The sequence below is a fragment of the Hemiscyllium ocellatum genome, chromosome 17 (assembly GCF_020745735.1).
Source record: "Hemiscyllium ocellatum isolate sHemOce1 chromosome 17, sHemOce1.pat.X.cur, whole genome shotgun sequence".
Lineage (NCBI taxonomy): Eukaryota > Metazoa > Chordata > Chondrichthyes > Orectolobiformes > Hemiscylliidae > Hemiscyllium > Hemiscyllium ocellatum.
The window spans coordinates 11,572,534-11,596,756 of NC_083417.1; the positions used below are offsets into that span (position 1 = coordinate 11,572,534).

Here is a 24,223-nt window from a genome sequence, read left to right on the forward strand (position 1 = left end):
TCCCTTGCAAGAGGTCCTCTCATCACATGGTAAAAAGAATTGTGGGATGTGGTTGACCATTCCGAACAGGTTGTCTCAAGAAGCGGATTCTGGGCCTTACTCAGTAGCTGCTGGCCTGATCCATCTGAATGGCTGAACCATCGAATCCCCACAGTGTGGAAACAGGCCATTTGGCCCAACAAGTCCATACTAACCCCCGATGAGCATCCCACCCAGACCCATCCTCAGACACTACCCCTGTAGCCCTGCATTTCTAATTCCTGATGAAGGGCTTATGCCTGAAATGTCGATTCTCCAACTCCTCGGATGCTGCCTGTGCTTTTCCAGCATTACACTCTCCAACTCTGTATTTCCCATGGCTAATACACCGAAACCTTCACATCCCTGATCACTATGGGTAATTTAGTATGGCTAATCCATCTAAACTGCACATCTTTGGACTGTGAGAAGAAACCAGAGCACCCAGAGGAAACTCACACAGACACAGGGAGAACGTGCAAACTCCACACAGACAGCCACCCGAGGTTGGAATCGAACCTGAGTCCCTGGTGCTGTGAGGCAGCAGTGCTAACCACTGAGCCACCCTATTTGCTTAGCCACTTCAGAAGGAAACTAAGGAACAGCCACAAGAACATGAGGAATGAAAGTAAAGCCTCCATAGTTCTACCAGACCATAGGGCTTCTCTCTAATTAGAGAGAGAGAGACAATTAGTAGTGGTTTAGCCTGGGGTCACCACTTCTCAGGCAATGGCAAAGCTGAGAACAAGAATCCTTCAGTTTATGTAGGAATTGAACCCACACTATTGGTGTTAAGCTGCATTGCAAAACCAGTTGTCTGGCCAACCGAGCTAACTCAGAGCTCCCTCACAAAGCAGGTCTGACAGCATCTGCAGGGAAGTTCTGAAGAAGAGTCATAGCAGATCGAAACGTTAACTCTGTTCCTCTCTCCATAGACGCTGCCAGACCTTCTGAGTTCTTCCAGCATCCTCTGTGTCAAGGTCAGCAAAAAGCAAACTGGGGGTAAGAGGCAGGTTTTCCAAATTAAGCTGCATTGCTTAATGCTCATTGTTGCTGATACTGCACCTTTATATTTGCACAGAGTCCTAGAGTCACAGAGATGCACAGCACAGAAACAGACTTTCGGTCTAACTCATCCATGCCAACCAGATATCCAAACCGAATCTAGTCCCATTTGCCAGCACTTGGCTCATATCCCTCTAAACCCCTCCTATTCATGTACCTATCCAGATATCTTTTAAGTGTTGCAATTATACCAGCCTCCATCATTTCTTTTGGCAGCTCATTCCATACACATACCACCCTCTGCATGAAAAGCTTGCCCCTTAGGTCTCTTTTATGCCTTTCCCCTCTCACCCTAAACCTATGCCCTCTAGTTCTGGACTCCCCCCACCCCACGGAAAAGACTTTGTCTATTTATCCTATCCATGACTTTATAAACCTCTATAATGTCACCCCTCAGCCTTTGACTCCAGGTAAAACAGCCCCAGCCTATTCAGCCAATTCTTACAGCTCAAACCCTCCAACCATGGCAACATCCTTATAAATCTTTTCTGAACCCTGTCAAGTTTCACAACATCCTTCCAATAGGAAAGAGACCAGAATTGCATGCAATATTCCTCAAGTGGCCTAACCAATGTCCTGTACAGCCACAACGTGACCTCCCAACTCTTGTACTCAATACTCTGATCAATAAAGGAAGCTTTCATTAAAATTCTGTAAAACAGTAAGATTTAAACTGAGTTCCTCTGGATCTTGAGTCTCGTTCTCAAGGTGATAGTGCAGTAATGTAACCATTGGGCTCCCTTAATTCAATTAATTAATTCACAGAAGAAGTGATCAATTATTGATATTTAATTGTTATGGAAAGTTTTGAATCCTATCAGACGACTAAGACTCCAGATGTTGTACACCCAGGGAAAAAAACAACAGCTACATAAGTTACGCTTGTTTTGATGATCAAAATATACTGATCTTTCCAGACACGAAAAAGTGTGCATCTGCTACGGTTCAAATATCAAGTTTCAAAGCGTCGGCAGTACAAGGGGAAATGAGAATTTTCAAGTACCTACTCAGAATCGGCCACTTTGTGTTGGAATTCCAAGTGGAATTACCACCCGACAGACACTTCATGCATTTTTCTGGGCAATATTAGGAAGGCATCAACTCGAAATGGGTTTGTGTGACACAGAGTGGGAGAGAGAGGATGATTGAGAGGAAAGGCCTCTTGAATCACCAAGAGAGCACCTCCATTAAGACCCTGAACAGTCTTGTCTCACTTTCCATCATTCAGATTTCACAGTGTGTGGCATGGCTTGAATCCTGAGGGCACCAGGTTGTGAGAGGGGGCCCTCACATGCTCTAAAGAGAGGAGGCTGTGGAAATGATGCTGACGTCACAGGATAGCTCAGAAATCAGTTGTTTCTAATTTGTGCTTTTTCAGAGACCACCCCTCTGTCACATCCCCCTACGTCCCCAAATTCATTTTACTCACTGAAGCTGACTGATTCTTTTTAGAATGGTTGCTTTGGAGATTCTTGCTCTCTGCATCCCATAATAGCTGCCTGTGACAACCCACTTGAGACAGGCCTGCAGGGCACACCCATTAAGAAATGTGTTTGGATGCTGCACTCCAGATGGCCTGACAAACGACTTCAAACACTGCATCGTACTTGAGAGGCAAAGCACTTTATTGCAGCTTATATCTCGAACACTTGTACAAACATTAGCCCTCCACACAAAGCTCTCCAGAGAAGTGATGGCCCCTGACAGAACACGTCTAGCTATCTCCCCTCTCACTCAAAGACGATCTTCCGGAGACACTTCATTTTATTTATCTTTTGTAAAAAAAAGCTTTTATATTTTTTGACATAATGAGCAAAATTCCTGCCTCCCCTCAAGCCCCACATCGGTTCTCTTGCTGAATACAATACCTGAGCCACATAAACCATGAGAGTCTAGGCTTAATCCCCAGGCTGTCTGGCACTCTTTCTACTAAAATGACAAATTGAGCTGATTTTAAGTAGAGTTACATTGGGACGTCACGTTCATAGAGTCACCACAGCACAGGAGCAGGCCCTTCAGCCCATTCAGTTCTCTATCAACTGTGGTTCTGGGGATAGCATACTTGCTCCTGCACCACAAGGTTCTGGCTTCAAGTCCCACTCCAGAGGACAGAAATCAAGGCTGACACTTCAGTGCAAGTAGAGAAGGAGTATTGTACTGTTGGAGATACCACTTTTCAGATGAGATGTTAAACCTTCTGGGGTGGATGTGAAAGATCTATGAAAAAAAAAGTGGATAGTTACCCTAGATGGTCCAACCAATGCTCATCATTCAGTCATTAATATGACAAACAGATTATATGGACATATGATCATGAGAGGTAATGATCTAGTGGTAATATCGCTGCTTACTAAATCCAGGGTTCAAATCCTGCCATGGTAGAATTAAGAGTCCAACAATGACCATAAAACCGTTGTCAATTGTCAGGAAAATCCCATCTGGTTCACAATGTTCTTTAAAGAGGGATGTCTATGAGTTTTGAGAAGATTTGTAGTTCAGGTTGAGGTTCTGGATGTAGATGTAGATGAGCTGGCAAACCTTCCAGCTCAATGAGCAAACCTACATCCAGAGAGATGACTGTTGTTCTTACTTGGTCTGGCCTACGTGTGACTCCGGACCCACAGCAATGTTCTCTGGGCACAAGGGGATCTGTAATGAATACTGGTCTGACCAGTAATGCTCACATCCCTTTTAAAATATTTAAATAAAAACACATTGTTGCTTCAGTATGAAAGCATTGACAGACTGAATATTAGTCTGTCATACCTACACATCAAAAAGTAGCAACTATGCCAGTTCGCACTCCAGCCAGTCTCATTACCCCACTGGAAAACCATGGTCACTTAGAATCTCTTTTCCTGATCAATCACAAGAGCTATCATAGGAAAATCTAATGTGGCTAGCTCTCAATTCTAGATGCATTAATCAAATTTAGATTTCATGCCATTTGAACATTAGCCTGGAGCTCCAGGGCACTAGCCCAATGATGGTATTTATTTTGCAGGAAGATCATCATCACTTTCAACTGAAAGCAGTCAGTGATTGTAGGGAAAATATATTTCGATTTGAGATATTTTGATATTGTAGGGCAGGGACAATCCTGATTTTGAAAACAGAGACAGCAATTTGTTTTATGGATTGAGGATGCTGATATCAGAGGAACATGAGGAGGACATTCAGCCCATTGAGCTGATTTGCCATTTAATGGAGTTATCATTGACCTGTGACTGAACTCCACATAGCTCCCTGATGTGGGACACATCCCACACTTAAAGTCACAGAGCTGTATAGCACAGAAACAGACTCTTCAGTCCAACTTGTCTGTGCTAACCAGATATCCAAATTAACCTAGTCCCATTTGCCAGCATTTGGTGCATATTCCTCAAAACCCTTTCTGTTCATATACCCATCCAGATGCCTTATAAATTTTGTAATTGTACCAGCATCCACCACTTCCTGTGGCAGCTCATTTCGCACATGCACACACACACCACCCTGTGTGTGAAGAAGCTCCCTTTTAGATATGTTTTAAATCTTTCCATTCTCACCTTAAACATATGCCTTCTGGTTTTGGACTCCCCTGCCCTGAGGAAAAAAACATGTCTATTCACTCTATCTGTGCCCCTTATGATTTTATAAACTCCAATAAAGTCTCACCCCAACCCCCCCCTCTCCCCCCCCCCCCCCCCCCCCCCCTCCCAACCCCCACCCTGGCCTCTGACGCTCCAGGGAAAATAGTACCAGTCTATTCAGACTCTCCCTACAAGTAAAAACCCTCTAACCATGGCATCTTCCTCATAAATCGTTTCTGAATGCTTTCAAGTTTAACAACATCTTCCCTGTAGCCAGGAGACCAGAACTAAACGCAGTATTCCATGTGTGGCCAAATCAATATCCTATACACCCATAACGTGACCGCCCAGCTCCTATACTCAAAACACTTGGAACCAAAGACAACTAGTGTCCAGAACATCTTATCACAAGCACTCAATTGACAGAGATTCAAACTTTTCATGTCTAAGTTTCTCGAAATCTCTCTCCCCAGGTCACTTTGAGCACAGTGAACAAGTGCAGCAATTAAGAGCATTAAATATCATTGGGACAAAGAACAGACAACATGGTTTATAAATTCCCACCCTCAACATAATTTCATGTCTCGGAGACTGATAGAATTACACAAGTAGAAGGAACAAAAACCTCAAGCTTATGAATGTCAGAGACATGATCACCAGCAAGCATAATAACCTTATAATTATGCACATTAAACCTTTGACGTTATCCAACAGGATTGAATTTCAGAATCTAAATGTTGACCTATCACTGTTTGGTTGAGGAGAGATCTTGCTGTGCTCAGCCCAGTTGCTGCTGGTCCCTACATTCCAATGTCTATTGACTGTAAAGTACTTTGGAACACCTGAGATTATGAAGTGCACTGGATAAATGCAAATTTTTTCTTTTAATTATCAAGTCGGCACGGTGGCACAGTGGTTAGCACTGCTGCCTCACAGGGTCTGAGACCCGGGTTCAATTCCCGACTCAGGTGAGTGACTGTATGGAGTTTGCACGTTCTCCCCGTGTCTGCGTGGGTTTCCTCCGGGTGCTCCGGTTTCCTCCCACAGTCCAAAGATGTGCAGGTCAGGTGAATTGGCCATGCTAAATTGCCCATAGTGTTAAGTAAGGGGTAAATGTAGGGGTATGGGTGGGTTGCGCTTCAGCGGGTCGGTGTGGACTTGTTGGGCCGAAGGGCCTGTTTCCACACTGTAAGTAATCTAATCTTAAAAAAAAGTCAAGGAGCTATCTGTCTCTCAGTTTGCAGGGCTGAGGGCAAACTTTGATTTCACTCCTCTATCAGTAGCTGCCCCAATGAGGCTATGAAGGAGATTGGTTCAAACAACCCCAGGTTCATACAGCTTCAGAAAGCCACCATCGGTAATGGGCCAATAGACATGACCTGCTGCCAATGAGAAGGCTTTCGGGAAGATGAAAATGTTGAACACCCTTCACTGAGGAAGCACCTTTTTGAAAGACTGAGTGGCCTCCCCATTGGTGCTGCACATGTCTATTCTCCCCGGAGCAGAGCTCATCCATTCAGGTCCTCACCAATCATTGTGGAGAGTGTCTTCCTTAGACAGAGAAATGAACGCTCTGGATTGATGCAGCCAGATGAATACAATACTGCTTCACTCCCCCGACAGGAGAATCATTATAGCTGTCCTTTGCATTGAGTATCAGCTCAGAGGCTCTGCCTAAGAAACCCATTCCCCTCTGTTCTCCCTTGGCTTGAGCTGCTGCCTTTGAACATCCCACCAGTAATGATATATGACGTTTGTTTTTGATACTTCAGTGATATTTACATGTTTTAGAGTCAGTGAGGTAACACTGATTCAGAACACTTGGAAAATGGACCTTGTAATTGATGAATCAGACTAAAGCCCTTTTGTCTTCCATCTGTTTCTCTAATTTTTTAACACTATAAACAAACAACAGAATTGTTTTCTTCCCTTTGTCATTTCTGTGAAAATGGATAGCACTCCACCCTCTGCTGCCTGTGACTGAGTAATTTGAACCACTATGTTACATCATTAGCCCCAGCTGAGTGAAAACACACTGATGGCATGCAAACAGAGTGAGTTCTGAAAACAGCTATGTTATTAGAATGGGGTTTAGAAATCTTCAACAAGAGGGCACGGGGCAGAACAGCACTCAGGTCGATTAGAGCAGGAATTATGTTGTTTCAACCATAGTCACCAAACCCACATTACAATTCGGATTATACACACTCATACCAAGTCCCGCTCATTCACCAGCTCGGCACTTATCCTCCTATATTGACACTCTGTATAGCAATGCGTTAAATTTGAAATTCTCCTGCTTCCTCTCTACAAGTCTCTGAGATTGCTCTCCAGGTCATTCTGGTATAACGCGCATTGCATCAACACGAATTGACTATAATGTGACTGGCAAATTATGAATGCTGTTTGGATAACGCAAATTTTCTACTGAGCGGGTATAGTGATTTTCTATAGTGTTTGTCTGCAGTGTGATTTTTTTTATTGCTCAAGGTAACAGAGGAACGTACCTGTCGCATTATAGCAGAAGGAACCAAAAAGATTGATGAGGGCAGAGTGGTAGACATTGTGTACCTTGGACTTGAGTGAAGGCTGTGATAAGGTTCTGCATGGTCAGTACAGTTAGATCACATGAGATTCACGATAAGCTTGCCAACTGGTTACAAAATTGGCTTGACAATAGGAGACAGGCGGTGATAGTGGAAGGTTGTTTTTGGGACAGGAGGCCTGTGACCAGTGGTGTTCCACAGGGATTGGTACTGGATCCACTCTTGTTTGTCATTTATGTAAATGATTTGGATGAGAATATAGAGGCACAGTTTGCAGATGACACCAAAATTGGTGGAATATTGGGAAGTGAAGAAGGCTATCGAAGATTACAAAGAGATCTCGATCCATTGACCCAATAGGCTGAGGAGTGACAGATGGAGTTTAATTTGGATGAATGCGAGGTATTGCATTTTGGTAAAACAATAAGGCAAGGAATTATACAATTAATGGTGGGGCCCTGGGTAGTGTTGTAGAACAGAAAGCCTTAGAGGTTCAGGTACGTAATTCTTTGAAATTTGTAATATAGGTCCACAGGGTGGTTAAGAAGGTAGTTAGCTTGCCTTCATTGCTCAGACCATTGAGTTTAGGAGTTGGGACATCATGCTGAGATTGTACAGAATGTTGGTGAAGCCTTTTCTAGAGTATTGGAGCATGGAAAGGGTATTATTAAACTAGGGAGGGGTCAAAAGGATGTTGCCGTGAAGGGAGAGCTTGAGTTATAAGGAGAGACTGTATGGACTGGGACTTTTTTCACTGCAGCATAAGCGGTTGAGGGGTGACCTGTAAGAAGTTTATAAAATCCTGAGGAGCATAGATAAGGCAAAGGTCTTTTCTATATGGTGTAGGAGTTCAAAACTAGGGGGCAGATTTTTAAGGCAAAAGGAGAAAGATCTAAAAAGGACATGAGGGACAACTTTTTTTTTAACACAGAAAGTGGTTAGTGTGTGGAATAAATTGCCAGAGCAAGTGGTGGTTGCAGGTACAAATACAATGTTTAAAAGACTTTTGGATGCATAGGAAAGGTTTGGAAATTTACAGGTCAAATGTAGGCAGGTGGGCCTAGTTCAGCTTGGGAACATGGTCGGCATGGACTTGTTGGACTGAAGGGTCTGCTTCCATTCTGTATGACAACGCTGACACAGCTGAAATGTTAATGCTCAACAGGTTCACCCTCCAGGCTGCGTTATCTCTGGGGTTATATAATGGAAAGTTAGGCCTCCAAAGGCTCTTCTAGACTTAGACACCATTGTATCTCCAATGCATTTCAGCTGCATGCACTTTGTCCAGTGGAACTGCAGAGAGTTGAGAACTGACACTTGTCTGATTGGGAATGGTAACATCTCAAACCAACTCACTGCCCATGACAGGATGCTGAGCACAGAGGTCCGCCTGTAGTCCACCTCCAGATAAACATCTATCTTAGATTGTCTCCCGGAATCTCACCTTCATTTGGCTTTGACAGAGAAAGTAAGAGCAGGAATAAGCTATTCAGCCCTTTGTGTCAAGAGTGTGGACCTGGAAAAGCATAGCAGGTCAGGCAGCATCCAAGGAGCAGGAGAATCGACATTTTGGGCAAAAGTCCTTCATTCCTGATGCCTGAAATGTCAATTCTCCTGCTTCTCAGATGCCACCTGAACTGCTGTGCCTTTCCAGTACCACACTCTCAACTCTGATCTCCAACATCTGCAGTCTTCACTTTCTCCAATTTAGTCCTTCTAGCCTGCTCCACCATTCATTATGGTCCCTCATGTTGTGGAGGTGCTGAGTCGACTGGGGTGGCTAAGGTGAGAAGTCACATGACACCAGGTTATAGTCCAACAGGTTTATTTGAAATCTCTACTGTTCGGAACACTGTTCTTTCGTCAGGCGAAGTCCTTTCAAATAAAGGACCTTGATGTTTCCTCAGATAGTGAATTGCCTCTAGATCGTGGAAGGAAACTATCCTTCCCTTTAGAATCTTGTTTCCATTGAATATACATAAAACATTAATGGGGGACTGGTACCCACAATGACAGATGCTTAAAGCTGTAGCATATTCAATTACGATCCATACTAACTGGGCACATGGGTGAGCAATAGCATAGAAAAAGAAATTTCTGGTTTTTCCAGTCACTCATCATTTGACAGAGAATGTCCACTGTTAGTGTTGGAGTGCAGGATTTATCAAGTACCAAGAAAATGACCTTTCATGCCTGTGATCTGAACTCCAATATCAGTTTGAAACTAATGTCGCTAGGGTTGGAGGATTTGAGCTATAGGGAGGGCTGAACAGGCTGGGGCTGTTTCCCTGGTGCATCAGACGTTGAGGGGTGACCTTATAGGGGTTTATAAACTCATGAGGGGCATGGATAGGATAAACAGACAAGGTCTTTTCCCTGGGACGGGAGATTCCAGAACATGAGAACATAGATTTAGGATGAGAGGGGAAAGATATAAAAGGGACCTAAGGGGCACAGAGGGTGGTGCATGTATGGAATTAGCTGCCAGAGGAAGTTGTAGAGGCTGATAAAATTGCAGCATTTAAAAGGCATCTAGTTGGGTATATGGATAGGAAGAGTTTAGAGGGATATGGGTTGAGCACTGGCAAATGGGACTAGATTAAGTTGGAATATCTGGTTGTTATGGATGAATTGAACTGAAGGGTCTGTTTCTGTGCTGTATATCTCTGTGACTCAATGATGCAGCAAAGGTTGGAAATTTGGAAGTGGAGGACACTCTTTCAGTGTAGGGCTACATCTGGATATATAATCAAGATTCAGATCTCATCTTTCTTGAAGAGAGGACTGGACTGCAGTAGAAGACATAAATGAAACCCTCTTTTCACTAGATCAGAGTTCTTAAACACAGATGGAAGCTACGTGTAAGTGTGCATTTGTGAGAGAAAGAGAGAGAGAGAGAAAGAGAGAGTGTGCGAGATAGAACACTAAGCATTGCCACATCTCACTGGTAAATGAAAGCATCCTCTCATTGATATGCCTGTCCCCACATTTAAATGGTTGGATCATACATTTTATGAAATAGCAGCTAGTGTTTTGTATCAAGATAAGCAAACAGTAAGAAACCAGTTCTCAAACATAAGGAATAAGTATGTTCTTAAGAGAATCGCATCAAAGTGCTCTTTCATTCCTCATCCCAAGCATTTGATTAGACTTTCTTTTCCCAATTAAAAATGCTTCAAACACTCACATGGCTATTTTGTAACTCATTGCATCCAATTAAACCTCCCTTTCATCTACGGCATCAAGATGAGAGCTTAGCCATTACATCACACTGTCTGGGATTTTAATTTTCATTTTGAGGGCAGAAAGAAAAACTCACAACAGTTCCTTTTCAAAGGTTCTAATGATGAAAACATTGTATGTGGTGTTGACATCACCTTTTCATTCCAACATCTCTGCAATGATTAAGGGTTCACCATTTGGACAATTATGCAGCCAAAGGATCTTTCTCAGGATTCAGCAGCGGACGCTAATTAAATGCGACGACATGGGGAGGCAGGGGTGGGCCATGATGATGTCACCCATCCAACTGAACCCACCAGCACGCTGCCAACCTGTCAGCGTTAATTTTGTGGCAGACACAAGTGACGGGAGTGAACAAGGAGGGAGATGAAAAGGGAGCTTACTTCAAAGGCGAGTGTCTCATTAGTTGGACCCGCTGAGTACAGGCTCTCTGGTGTGTTGAATGACCGCTGGTAGTGAAACACAGCTCCTCCAAACCTGAACTGCCCCGGCCAGTCCACTGTCCAATCCCCTGTCAGGTGGTATTTGCCCTTCAGGCTGCGCACTGCCAAGTAACTCGTTGAGATCTCCAGCTCCTGAACGTGAATGCTCCGAGCCCCCGCTGGTACCGTGACAACAAGGTAGTACTCTGTGGAAACCCAAAACCGAGGAGAAGTCATTGATGAGGAACAGAAAGGAAGCAACAGAAAGACTCAACTCATACAGCCTTCCAGTTCACAGTTCACTAGGAACAGTTCAGTTCTCCTCAGGGAGGATAGGTATTTCAGTCAAGTTGTTCACATGTGATAAAACAGGTGGGACTTGAAGCTGAGACTCCCAATCCAGACATAGGCCTACTACCACTGCACCATCACTTTGTATTGGAGGGGATGTAGTGCAGATTCACTCAATGATCCCAACTCAAAAAGGGTTAATTTATGTCACCAAGTGGTATAGATTAGGCTTGTACTCCTTGAATACACAGGTGGTCAAATTGAGGTGTTTAAGATAATCAAAGGACTTGCTGAACGGGATCAATATGATGACTTCCTTTGGTGGGCGAATGCAGAATAAGGGAAACCTAACACTCTGATGAGATTTAGCCCTTTCCAGGCTGATATCACAAAATACATCTTCACGAAAATAGCAGTGAAAATCTGGAACTGTCTCCCTGAAGAAACACTGAATGCTCCGGTTTTTATATACATAGGCTGTATCTACATTCATGTCAATCAAGCTACTTAAATGCTAAAAGCAAACAGCAGCATTGAGAGTGAACTGAAGATGATCGATTCCATTAAACTCATGACTCTGGGAAGTGCATTTTTGTTTTAATTTTCAAAATTACTTCAAATTTTCACCGGTCCCCATGGTTTTGTTTGATCTCAGGTCTGTGTATTATAAATCGGAGGCTAAGAGAAATATCATCCCACATGCCAAACGGCGTCAAGCACTGAAGTGTGCATTGAATAGTGTCAAACTCTGATGCTGCTCAGCTTCTCAAAGTCAGGGTTAAAAGACGTTAACAGGATGGAACACTGAAACTGAAGTGCAAATCCATAGACCCACCAGCACTTTTTTAATTGAAGGTAGACAGATAGGAGAATGATCCCAGGGCTTAAACTGTTAAATTATGAGGCAAAATTCAACAGACCTTACATGTATTCCCTTGCTAACAGTGGCCAGAGAGGCAGTGGTACAGTCACTGGTCTAGTAATCCAAAGAACCAGGCTCATGATCTGGTGTCACGGGCTTGAATCTCAGATGGTGAAATTTGAATTTCATAGTGATACTGAATGCAACTGGCAAAACTAGAATGAAAAGGGACCCAAACATTTTCTACCAACACATAAGTAGTAAGCAGCTGGTAAGCGGTGAAGGGAATCCCATCACAGACATCAAGAATGATATGTACATTGATATACTATGTTAGAATAATAAATGAGCTCTGTGCAAACTCCACACAGATCATCACCTGAGGTTGGAATTAAACCAAGGTCCCTGGTGTTGTGAGGCAGCAGTGCCACTGTGCCAACCTGAGATTGGGATTGCACCATGGAAAATGGCACGAACACAATCAGGTGAATGGCCTCCTTCTGTGCTACAAACAGCTCTCTGACAGTAACAGATAAATGAATCCATGGCATATTGCTGCAGTGGGCTCCTTGTTTCTGATATACTTGCCATTTGCCCGGTGCTGTTGATGGTATTGCCCTCTGAAGAATGTGCAGGTTGAATTGTCTCCATTGCATAATCCACAAGCATCCACGACAGCCTTGGAGCCCAGGACATGGTCACATCCCACTGCCTGAGGAAATATTTCACCAATTACAATTCAGTCGGCCACCTGAGCACCAATTGGGATTCCTACCTGAGGGCTCAGCTAATCACTGCCTTAAGACTGTGCTTAACAGCAATTACGGGAGCCCTACCCACATTACATTCAAAACCGGTGCTGCATCACAATGTTTGCAGTCAGTCAAATAATTTCTTGGCTTCTGGCAATGTTTCTCAAGAAGAGGGGAGGCACGATAAGGGCCGAGAAACATGTAAGGAAGTATGAAACTCCTCGTCTGCATGGCTTCTCGACAACCAGACAAGGTGCGGACCATCTGTGCAATGAAGGTTATCTCACATTCCACAAGCGTGTGGCAAAGTTCACCAAAGCAGCAATGCTTTGTTCCATGTGTTACTTATGTTTCTTTTTCTCTGTAATATTTAGAGGGTGACTGGTGACAGCTAGAACCCAAGGGAGTCAAGCTCTTCAAATTCTGACATCCTAAATTTAAATCCCACAACTAGACTGGAATCTATGGCCAAGATTTACTGAACCTGTTGACCTTGAGCAGGGTCACTAGTAGGATGAAAGTCGGAAAGAAAATGAGCTGGAATAGCTCTATTTACATTCTGGCGTAAAAGCAATTGGAGTGGTTTCCTTAACTGAAAGAATGTACCACAGACAGTCCTTCAATCAAAGAAAAGAAGGAAACAGAAGATGACAGTCTAGGTGCTAAAGTATGAGCAATGTATTTTACCTCACAAATGCCATCGATGCAAACATCGAATTTGTTCTCAACGCACCGAGTTCCATCCTTCACTTTGTTAGACATGGCAAAGAAGAAGTCAAAATCTTCAGCAATACAATACAACTTGCAAACATCTTCATCTGGAAATACAAAACAAGAGATTGTGCCGCTTGAAAACCTGCCACAGGGTGGTCGACAGGCACTGTATTTATCTAAACATCTCCAATTAAAAGTGGGTCAATTTGAACTAGCTTTTTTTAATGTTTCTCACCACGCAATGACAGGGAGAGACACAAGACAGACACGTTAGTTACTGGACTCCGTGTCTGCTTGATCCACAGGCTTATCCTTCAGGCACTTCTGATAAGACATTTTAAACATTGGTAAACAACAGCTAGAATCTGTCACTTCAAGCACTCTAGCAATAGAATCCAAGGCATTTAAAGACCAGTCAGGAGCCAACCATTTTGCTGTGGGTCTGGGGTCACGTGTAGGCCAGACCAGGTAAAGACGGTAGATTTGCTGTGCTGAGGACCATCAGAAACTGCAGAGAATTGTGAATACAGGTCAGACTATCTCGCAAGTCAACCTTCCATCCGTCCACTCCGGTACATTTCCCGCTGCCTCAGGAAAGCCTAACATATTCAGAGACTTCTCCCACCCCAGTTATAACCTCTTCCAACCTCTTCCATTGAGTAGAGTTTAAACACATGTAGCAACAGATCCAAGAACAGCTTCTTCCCCTCTGCTATTAGACTCCTGAATGAACCTCTCAAATTTGACGCTGACCTCGCTCTCAGTGCACTTTCTCTGCAGCTGTAACATTGTATTCCTCATTCTGTTCTATCACCCCATGCACTTTGTATGGAATGATCTGCCTGTACTGCACGCAAAACAAAACTTTTTGCTGTACCTAGGTCATGTGACAATAATAAATCCAAGACTTCCCTCCCAAAACAGTATTAGTGACAATTAGCAGTGTTGACATGCTCACCATTAAACTAGCTTTTAATCCCAGATTTTCACCTACTGCTTCAGTGAGGTTTGAATCCACATTTCCCAGAGCATTAGTCTAGGGTACTGGATTACTAGTGGAGAAAGTGAGGTCTGCAGATGCTGTAGATCAGAGCTGAAAATGTGTTGCTGGAAAAATCTTTCCTCATTCCTGAAGAAGGGCTTATGCCCGAAACGTCGAATCTCCTGTTCCTTGGATGCTGCCTGACCTGCTGCGCTTTTCCAGCAACACACTTTCAGTACTGGATTACTAGTCCCATGACAATATCAATATGCCACCACCTCTCCTTCCAGATGTCACTGCCCTGAAATTTAACTCTGCGTCTCTTTCTGGAGATGTTGCCAGAATTACTGAGTATGTCCAAAGTTTCTTGATTTTATGTCTTTGTGTAGAGTGGTTGAGAATACTATCGATGTACTTATTGGGAAGAAAAGAAAGAATGCAGGAAAAAGCAATGGAAGGATATTGTTGATGGAGTGAGATGAAGAGGAGGAGGATACTCAGAAGGAGCACAAACACAGGCATGGAACAGTTGGAATGAATGTCCATGCAGGAACAAATTGCTGCAGATGCTGGAATCTGTACTGAAAACACCATATGCTGGGGATCACAGCGGGTCAGACAGCATCCATGGGGAGAGAACAAGCTAATGTTCCAAGTCTAGATGACTCTTCATCAGAGCTCTGATTAAAAAGTCATCTCAACTCGAAATGTTAGCTTGCTCTCTCTCCATGGATGCTGTCTGACCTGCTGTGTTGTTTTCAGGAATGAATGTCCAGAGACCCGGGTTCAATTCCCTCCTCGGGCAACTGTCTGTGTGGAGTTTACACATTCTCCCCGTGTCTGCGTGGATTTCCTCCCACAAGCCAAAGATGTGCAGGTTAGGTGAATTGGCCATGCTAAATTGCCCGTGGTGTTAGGCGAAGGGGTAAATGTAGGGGAATGGGTCTGGTTGGGTTGCTCTTCAGAGGGTCGGTATGGACTTGTTGGTCCGAAGGGCTTGTTTCCACACTGTAAGTAAGTAAAAGTAAAAGAAAGATAATATTACAAGTATTGCTGGTAGTTGAAAGCAACAAGTTTCAGAAGAAAAGCTTTGTGCAATAATGTATTTGTGACAATTAGGGATATCAGACCAACAACATCCCACAAATGAAGACATTTACAAAAGTAAGAACACAGCTCAGGTGGAGATGGGATACAGTTCAAAAATGGTCTCACTGAATGGGGACAGATGCGGAAGGAGTTACTCTTCTGGTCCTCTCCTTGCTGCGTCTCCATCAGGCTCTTTCAGAAAGTACGATGCATTCAGTAGCTACAGGCATGAGCCAAAGAAGGGGTGGTGAATACCATCCGCAAATTAACAGGCCCATTCAAAAGAGAAGCATTGAAGGTTATGTTTAATTTGATTTGGAAGAGCTGGTGTTGGACTGGGGTTTACAAAGTCAAAAATCACACAACACCAGGTTATAGTCCAACAGGTTTATTTGGAAGCACTAACTTTCAGAGCGCTGCTCCTTCATCAGGTGGTTGTCAACCACCTGATGAAGGAGCAGCGGTCCAAAAATTAGTGCTTCCAAATAAACCTGTTGGATTTTACCCTGGTGTTGTGTGATTTTTTTTTTAATTTGGCAGGTCGTGTAACATAGTAACATTGAATTAGCCATCCATTAAAACTCTCCACCCCATATTCCTGGAAACTTTCCAAGGAAAATTGGGCAGGATGGGTAATATAAGGTCATTAGATATCATCCAAAGTTCAAATTACACACTGCAAACAACTGATGCTCTGGTGAATGAGTCACTTGAGCAAGGAATGGGAGGTGGTGACATATTAGCAATGTGAATTAACTGATAACCCGATGGTTCAGGTTAATGTTTTCGGGCTGCAGGTTCAAATCCTATCATGGCAGCTAGTAGAATCTAAATTTAATTTTATTAATGGTGACTGTGACAACTAGCAGTGATCATTGTTAAAAACCCAAATGGTTCACTACTGGCCTTTAGGGAAGGAAATCTGCCATCCTTATCCATGTGACGCTAGACCCAACAGTAATGTGCTTGACTGCTCCTCCCTCCCATCCTCTGAAATAGCCCAGTGGGCCACTCAGTTGAAGGGCAATTAGGAATGGACATCAAGGAACCCCTATATTAAAGAACAATTAAAATATGTCCTTAATACACCTTGACACACATTTGTAGCATTTCTTTCATTGAACATTATAAAATGGGTACAAATAACATTCAGAAAGCTGGCATTTGTAGAGAAGTTGTGTGCTGGAAGGTGAAGGAGATGTAGTTCCATGTTGATCAGGAAAAAAAGAAAGAACAATAAAGCACAGGAACCATCCCTTTGGCCCTCCAAGCCTGCGCTGATACACCTTGTCCTTCCATACTAAAACTGTCTTCACTTACAGGATCCATATCCCTCTATTCCCTTCCTGTTATGTATTTGTCTGAGTGCTTCTTGAACGCTGCCATCGTGACTGCTTCCACCACCTCCTTGGTTAGAGACAAAAAAACTGCAGGTGCTGGAATCAAAGGTAAACAAGCAGGAAGCTAAGAGAACACAGCAAACCAGGCAGCGTCAGGAGGTGGCGAAGTCAACGTTTCAGACATAACCATTCTTCGACCAAGAAGATCATACCCTCTACCTGTGTTCACCTTATCCCCACCTCACCACCCTGCCCATGCCACCCCCTTTATCTGCAGCTCCCATTACACCCACCCCCAATCCTGAAGAAGGGTTACACCAAAACATTGACTTCTCCAACTCCTGATGCTCCCTGGCTCGCTGTGTTCTTCCAGCCTCCTGCTTGTCCACCACCTCCTCTGGCAATGTGTTCCAGAGACTCAACATTGTTTGTGTGAAAAACTTGCCCTGCACCTTGATCCTGTGTCCCTTAGTAATTGACTGCTCTACCCTAGGAAAATGTCTCATACTTTCCACTCTATCCATGCTATTTACAATCTAGTAAACTTCTATCAGGATTCCCCTCAACCTTCTGTGTTCCAGTGAAAACAAACCCTGTCTATCCAATCTTTCTTCATAGATAAAATCCCCCATACCAGGCAACATCCTGGTAAATCTTTTCTGTACCTTCTCCAAAGCATCCACATGCTTTTGGTAATGTGGTGACCAGAACTGTATGCAATATTCCAAGTGTGGTCAAACTAAAGTTGTATAAAGCTGCAGCATAACTTGTCTATTCTTATACTGAATACACCTTCCAATGAAAGCAAGCATGCCATAGGCCTTTTTTACTACCTTAACTACCAGCACTGCCACCTTTAGTGATCTTTGGACCTGCACACCCTGATCCCTCTGCATACCAATACACCTAAGAGTTCTGCCATTCATTGTGTAATTTCCACCTGTACTTGACTTTCCCAAATGCATCACCTCATATTTGTATGCATTAATCTCCATTTGCCATTTTTGTGCCCATGTCTTCAACTGATCTATATTCTGCTGTATCCACTGACAATCCTCCTCAATCCTCCACAACTCTACCAATCTTTGTATCGTCTGCAAACTTTTTAACTGGGCCAGCAACATTTTCTTCCAAATCAATTGTGTAGATCATGAATCGCAGAGATCCCAGCACTGATCCCTGTCGAACACAATTACCCACAATCCTCTATTCCAAAAAGCATCCTTCCACCGCTACCCTTTGTCTCCTATGACTTAGCCAGTTCTGTATCCATCTTGCTCGCCCACCCCGATATCATGTGACTTCACCTTTTGTACCAGTCTGCCATGAGGGACTTGGTCATAGGCTTTACTGACATCCATATCGACAACATCAACCACTTTTCTCTCATCAATCATCTTCGTTAGCTCCTCAAAAAAACCCAAAGTTTGCGAGGCATGACTCCACTCACAAAATCATGCTGTCTATTGCTAAAAAATGGAAAAGCAGAAGTTACCAAGTAACAAATTTGTCCAGCATCTTTGAACAGCTTAGAAATTCTAAAATTGCTTCATAGCCAAGGATGTATTTTTGAAGAGTAGTCACTGCTCTGATGTTAAAAACATAACCAGAGGACACAGCTTCAAAATAATTGAAGAGGGGGGATATTTTTAATTGAACAAGTTCGTTCAAGTTTTCCGAAAGATTTGAGGAAAGTAATTAATTGTAAATTTCAAAGGGCTACACACTGAAAAGATCCATGGGGATAAGATAAAGAGTGTGAAACTCTTTGGGTCACATTTTCAGAACAGCCAGCAAGAAAACGATGGATCAAATAGTCATCTTCTGTGCTGTACAATCTCAATTTCTGCTTTTATCTAAATGGGAAGTTAAAAAGGTTTGCACTGCACATGTGTGCTGCCCATCAGCTGGGAATAACTTTTTGCACTTCCTACACAGGAGGTCTGAGGTAGGTGCAAAGCACACTGCAGGGCACGTGCACCATTCAGAAAGGAATTAATACATTTCCAAAGCAGACTAATGCCCATCACCATTGGTGCATGGCCAAAATGTTGAAAGTGAAGTTCCAATTTCCCTTTGGAGTGCATTCAACTCACTCAATTGTGAAGTTGGCAGTTGGAACAAGAGGAGAAAAACTGCACTCCACTCATAGAACATAGAACATAGAAAAATACAGCGCAGTACAGGCCCTTCGGCCCTCGATGTTGCGCCGATCCAAGCCTACCTAACCTACACTAGCCCAATAACCTCCATATGCTTATCCAATGCCTGCTTAAATGACCATACAGAAGGAGAGTCCACCACTCTGGCATTGCATTCCATAAACTCACAACCCGCTGAGTAAAGAATCTATCCCTAACATCTGTCCTATACCAACCCCCCCCTTAATTTAAAGCTGTGTCCCCTAGTAACAGCTGACTCCATACGCGGAAAAAGGTTCTCACTGTCAACCCTCCTAAACCCCTAATCATCTTGTACACCTCTATCAAATCTCCCCTAAACCTTCTTTTCTCCAATGAGAACAGTCCCAAGTGCCTCAGCCTTTCCTCATACGATCTTCCTACCATGCCAGGCAACATCCTGGTAAACCTCCTCTGCACCCGTTCCAATGCCTCCACATCCTTCCTATAGTATGGCGACCAAAACTGCACACAGTACTCCAGATGAGGCCGCACCAGAGTCTTATACAACTGCAACATGACATCAGGACTCCGGAACTCAATTCCTCTACCAATAAAGCCCAGTACGCCATATGCCTTCTTCACAGCACTATTTACCTGTGTGGCAACTTTCAGAGATCTGTGTACATGGACACTAAGATCCCTCTGCTCATCCACACTACCAAATAGCCTACCATTAGCCCAGTAATCCAACTCAGAGGGACTGAAGCTGTAATCCCAAAGGAAATTGTCTTCTCCCCAAAACATTCTGATTCTCTCTGCCCTGTGTATGGTGTCAGACTCGATAGCATTATGGTGATTCCTGCTCGCCCTTGTCAAGCCTCAGCTTTCATCCGAGGACTGGACACTGGTGACAGAGGTCCACCCACAGTGAGATCCACGTCAACCTTACAAATGAATATCGAGTAGCTATCAAAATACTCAGCAGAAACAAAAGGCTTTCATTTACGTAGCGACTTTTGTAATCCTGGGTATTCCTGAAAGAAAGTTCTTTTCGAAGTGTAGTGCTTTACGATAGTGCAGGAACTGCAGCAGGCAAGTTATGCATTGCAAATCTCACAAACAGCAAAGTGCTAATAGTCACATCATCTAGCTGTTTTTCAGAGGGATTAGACAGACAGGGGTTGAAGTCCCAAAATTGTGCTGCTCGATCTTTCACATCCCCCCCAAAGGCAAAAGGAGCCAGCTGTTTAATGCCTCATCTGAAAGGTAGCATCTCTGACCTTAGCACAGCTTCTCTGGCAGTGCAGCACTCCTTCAGGACTGACCCTCCAACACAGCAGCACTCCCTCACTATTCACTCCCCATTAGTACAGCACTCAATCAGTACTGATTCTGTAACAGTGTAGCACTCCCTCATGCTGATTCTGTAACAGTGTAGCACTCCCTCATGCTGATTCTGTAATAATGCAGCACTCTCTCATAAATGACCCTCTTGCAATATAACTGCACTCAGTGTTGATCCACTGGTAAAGTAGCAATCTCTCATACACTTCATAGTTTCAATGTTATGATCAAATCTCTAAACTGGGACTTGAGCCCATAACCTTTTGACACAGCTTCAATTGCGTTCATTAAAGACACTGTATCTAAACACTAACTGCACTAACTAAAATCACATCAAACGTTTAACCTCTCACCAAGATTAGGTAAGACTCCCCAATGGAACTGGATAACATGGTTAACGTACGAGGTCTTTCTGGTTTATTTTTCTCCTTCTCTGCAGATACTTGGTCAGGCGATGTGACTGAGACACACCTTATCAATTCACGATATGTGAGAACACAGGAAAATGTGTACATGCCGAATATTTTGCCCAATATAATCACAGCTGGATAAAATGCCTCAACACAATGGCCATTTTCATAGCGAAACATCTGCAGACCACTCAGGGTCTTGTTAACTTGAACTTGGACATTCATTTAATGAGAATATGAACAACTTTCACTTGAAGAAAATTGAATCGAGTCAGCACATCTCTGAGGCCAAGCTGAAGTGGGGTGCAACATTTTAGCTGAAGCAGCCTAAATCCCAGACACAACAGAACAAAAATAGTAAAGGAGAATGGGTAGCTCTGATAGTGAAGGATGACACCAGGGCAGAAAACCCATCTGGTTTACTAATATCCTTTAGGGAAGGAAATGCCTTCCGTACCCAGTCTGGCCTACATGTGCCTAGACGCACAGCAATGTGGTCGATTAACAACTGTTTTCCGGGCAATTAGGGATGGGTAATAAATACTGGCCTAGCCAGAGACGCACTCATCCCATGAATGAATTTTTAAAAAGGATATTGTGAAGCTAAAGAGGGTTCAGAAGAGATTTACCAAGACGTTGCCAGGTATGGAAGGCTTGAGTTGAATAGGCTGGGACTTTTTCACTGGAGCATGGGAGGTTGAGAGATGACCTTAAAAGAGGTTTATAAAATCATGAGGAGTATAGATAGGGTTAATGGTGGGTATCTTCTTTCCTAGGATGGTGATTTTCAAGACTATTGGGCAAATTTTTAAAGGTAAGAGGAGAGAGATTTAAAATATTTATGAGGAGCATTTTTCTTTTACACAGAAGGTGGCTCATGTGTGGAATAAACTTCCTGAGGAAACGGTGGATACGGGCACAGTTACAATGTTTAAAAGACACTTAGATAAGTACTTAATTAGGAAAGGTTTAAAGAGATGTGGGCCAGGAGCAGGCAGTTGAAACGAGTTTAGTTTGTGATTATGTTGGACTGAAGGGTCTGTTTTCATTCTGTGAGTCTATAATAGAAGTGAGAAAGGGTTTTTCCTCAGAGGATCAAGGTGTGGAATCAGCATGGGTAGAGATCAGGAATAACAAGAGTTTGAAAATACTAGTGAGAGTAGTTTATAGGTCCCTAATAATATCTCAAAGTTATAAAAAATCATGTATGCATGACAGAATAGCTGGTTAAAGTTGATTAAGTAGACTGAAAGATATGGTGATAAATTAAAAATGGGAAACATTTAAAGCCAATTCAAAATGTCCAAGAAAAATATCTTCCATTAAAAGAACAAACCTCAACAAGAAAGATGTATCTGTGGTTTACTAAAGATTAGGTTAAAAGAAGACTATGTTGCAAAGAGTAGGAGAGATCCTAGGACTAGGACTGTCTTAGAAATCAAAAAGTCACCAAAAAATAGATGAAAAAGGATAAACAGGGTAAAATACTCAGGAATACAAAATGCAATCAGAAGAGCTTTGACATGTATTTAAAAGAACTATCATAAATGTTACTCCTTTGGAGGCAGAAATAGGAGGAATTATTCTGGGAATGAGGAAATAGAAGGGACTTGAACTAATATTTTGAGACTAGTTTTAATTTTGATGAAAAAAGGGAGACACAATAGGGAATTACAGGCCAGTTACCCTGACGTCAATGACCAGAAAACTATAGTTTGATCAAACCACATCAACATAGTTTTAGAAAAGAAAAATTGATTAGAATTTTTTTGACAGTAGGGTAGATAAAAGGGTATTGGATATAAAATTGTATGTCCAAAAGGCATTCAAAAAGATGCCACATAAAACTTTAGTAGACAAACCAAGCTAGAGCAGTAGCAATATGTTAACATGGGTAGAGGAGAAGCAGAATGCTTTATTTATAGTGGAAGGTTGTGACTACAGGGGTGCCTCAAATATTAGTCTCACAGCATCAACCACTTACAATTTATATTCATGACTGAGAGAAAGAGACAGAATACAATAATGTTGAGTGGAATGGCTAACTTTGGAGAAATTATAAAGAGGCAGCAATGAGACACACACTGGTTAATGTGCAACAAAGTGGCAGAAAGGGTGTGATATGGCCAGTCCGAGCTTATTCAGTATGGTATTAAGAATAGACTAATCGTTTTAAAAATTTCTAAAGGCTGATGTCCAGAAAGGTGCGGGAATACTCATCTAAGGAACACACGATGTTGAATGCAGAAGTGAGAAATCAGGAAAGCAAGTATCACTCCGGTCTTTAAAGTACAAGAACATGGCAATTACACAGCAATTGTGCCTGGTTTTGGTGAGACCATGCCTTAGGAATTGTGCATGGCTTTGGATGGTGTCTCCAAACTGGGTACCTCAGGGCTGAGACTGTGCTGGGTTGCAGATCCTGCTAGGCTTTGGATCGTGATGTTAGTCACATGGGTTTTTTGTTTAGATTAGATTACTTACAGTGTGGAAACAGGCCCTTCGGCCCAACAAGTCCACACCGACCTGCCGAAGTGCAACCCACCCATACCCCTACATTTACCCCTTACCTAACACTACGGGCAATTTAGCATGGCCAATTCACCTGACCCGCACATCTTTGTGACTGTGGGAGGAAACCGGAGCACCCGGAAGAAACCCACGCAGACACGGGGAGAACGTGCAAACTCCACACGGTCAGTTGCCCGAGTCGGGAATCGAACCCAGGTCTCTGGCACTGTGAGGCAGCAGTGCTAACCACTGTGACACTGTGCCGCCACAGTTTTTTGAAGCAAGTTTGAACAAGCATGACCAATGGGAACTTGGAATGTGGGAATGGACTCGTGTGAATAGTTAGACAAGTGCTACACATCACTTAATTTTTTTCAATAAGATGTGGTGCATGGCACATTCTAAAAACATCTGGTTTTCAGACAATGCCTGGCTTGGGCAGTTGGATTTGAGACATTGGGTAAAATCTGTGTGTTTGTTTTTCAACAAACTGTGGAAACAGGCCTAAATACAGGAGGTAGTGCTGCTTAGAGCTGGTCTGGATTCCTCATGATGACATTTTTCTCAGCCAATTACATATTCATGTGCAATGATGCAGACTTGATAAAGGAGCTTAAGATGGAAGATCCCCTAAGGAGCAGTGACCGTAATATGATAGAACTAACTCAGCAGTTTGAGAGGGAGAAGTTGGAATTTTATACAATGGTAATACAATTGAGTAAAGGTAACTACAAAGACATGAGGGAGGAACTGGCCCAGAGTTGATTGAGAAGGGGAACCTCGCAGGGAAGATGGTGAAGCACAGTGCCCCGAGTTTCTGGGGGTAATTCAGGATACACAGCAGGAATTCATCCCAACGAAGAAGCAGCATTCTAACTGGAGGACGAGACAACCACAGCTAACAAGGGAAGATGAGCACAGTACAAAGGCAAAGAGAAA

At 43.1% G+C, this 24,223-nt stretch overlaps 1 protein-coding gene across 1 annotated transcript in view; it reads right to left on the reverse strand.

The window, feature by feature from the left end:
• adamts18 (ADAM metallopeptidase with thrombospondin type 1 motif, 18) overlaps window positions 1-24,223 on the reverse strand; it is a 263,407-nt gene that overhangs the window by 77,523 nt on the left and 161,661 nt on the right. The window contains exons 14-16 of the mRNA XM_060838319.1: window positions 13,459-13,589; window positions 12,608-12,731; window positions 10,828-11,072 (exon numbers count right to left, since the gene is read on the reverse strand). Coding sequence (XP_060694302.1) covers window positions 10,828-11,072; window positions 12,608-12,731; window positions 13,459-13,589 — 500 coding nt within the window. The remainder of the gene's footprint in view (window positions 1-10,827; window positions 11,073-12,607; window positions 12,732-13,458; window positions 13,590-24,223) is intronic.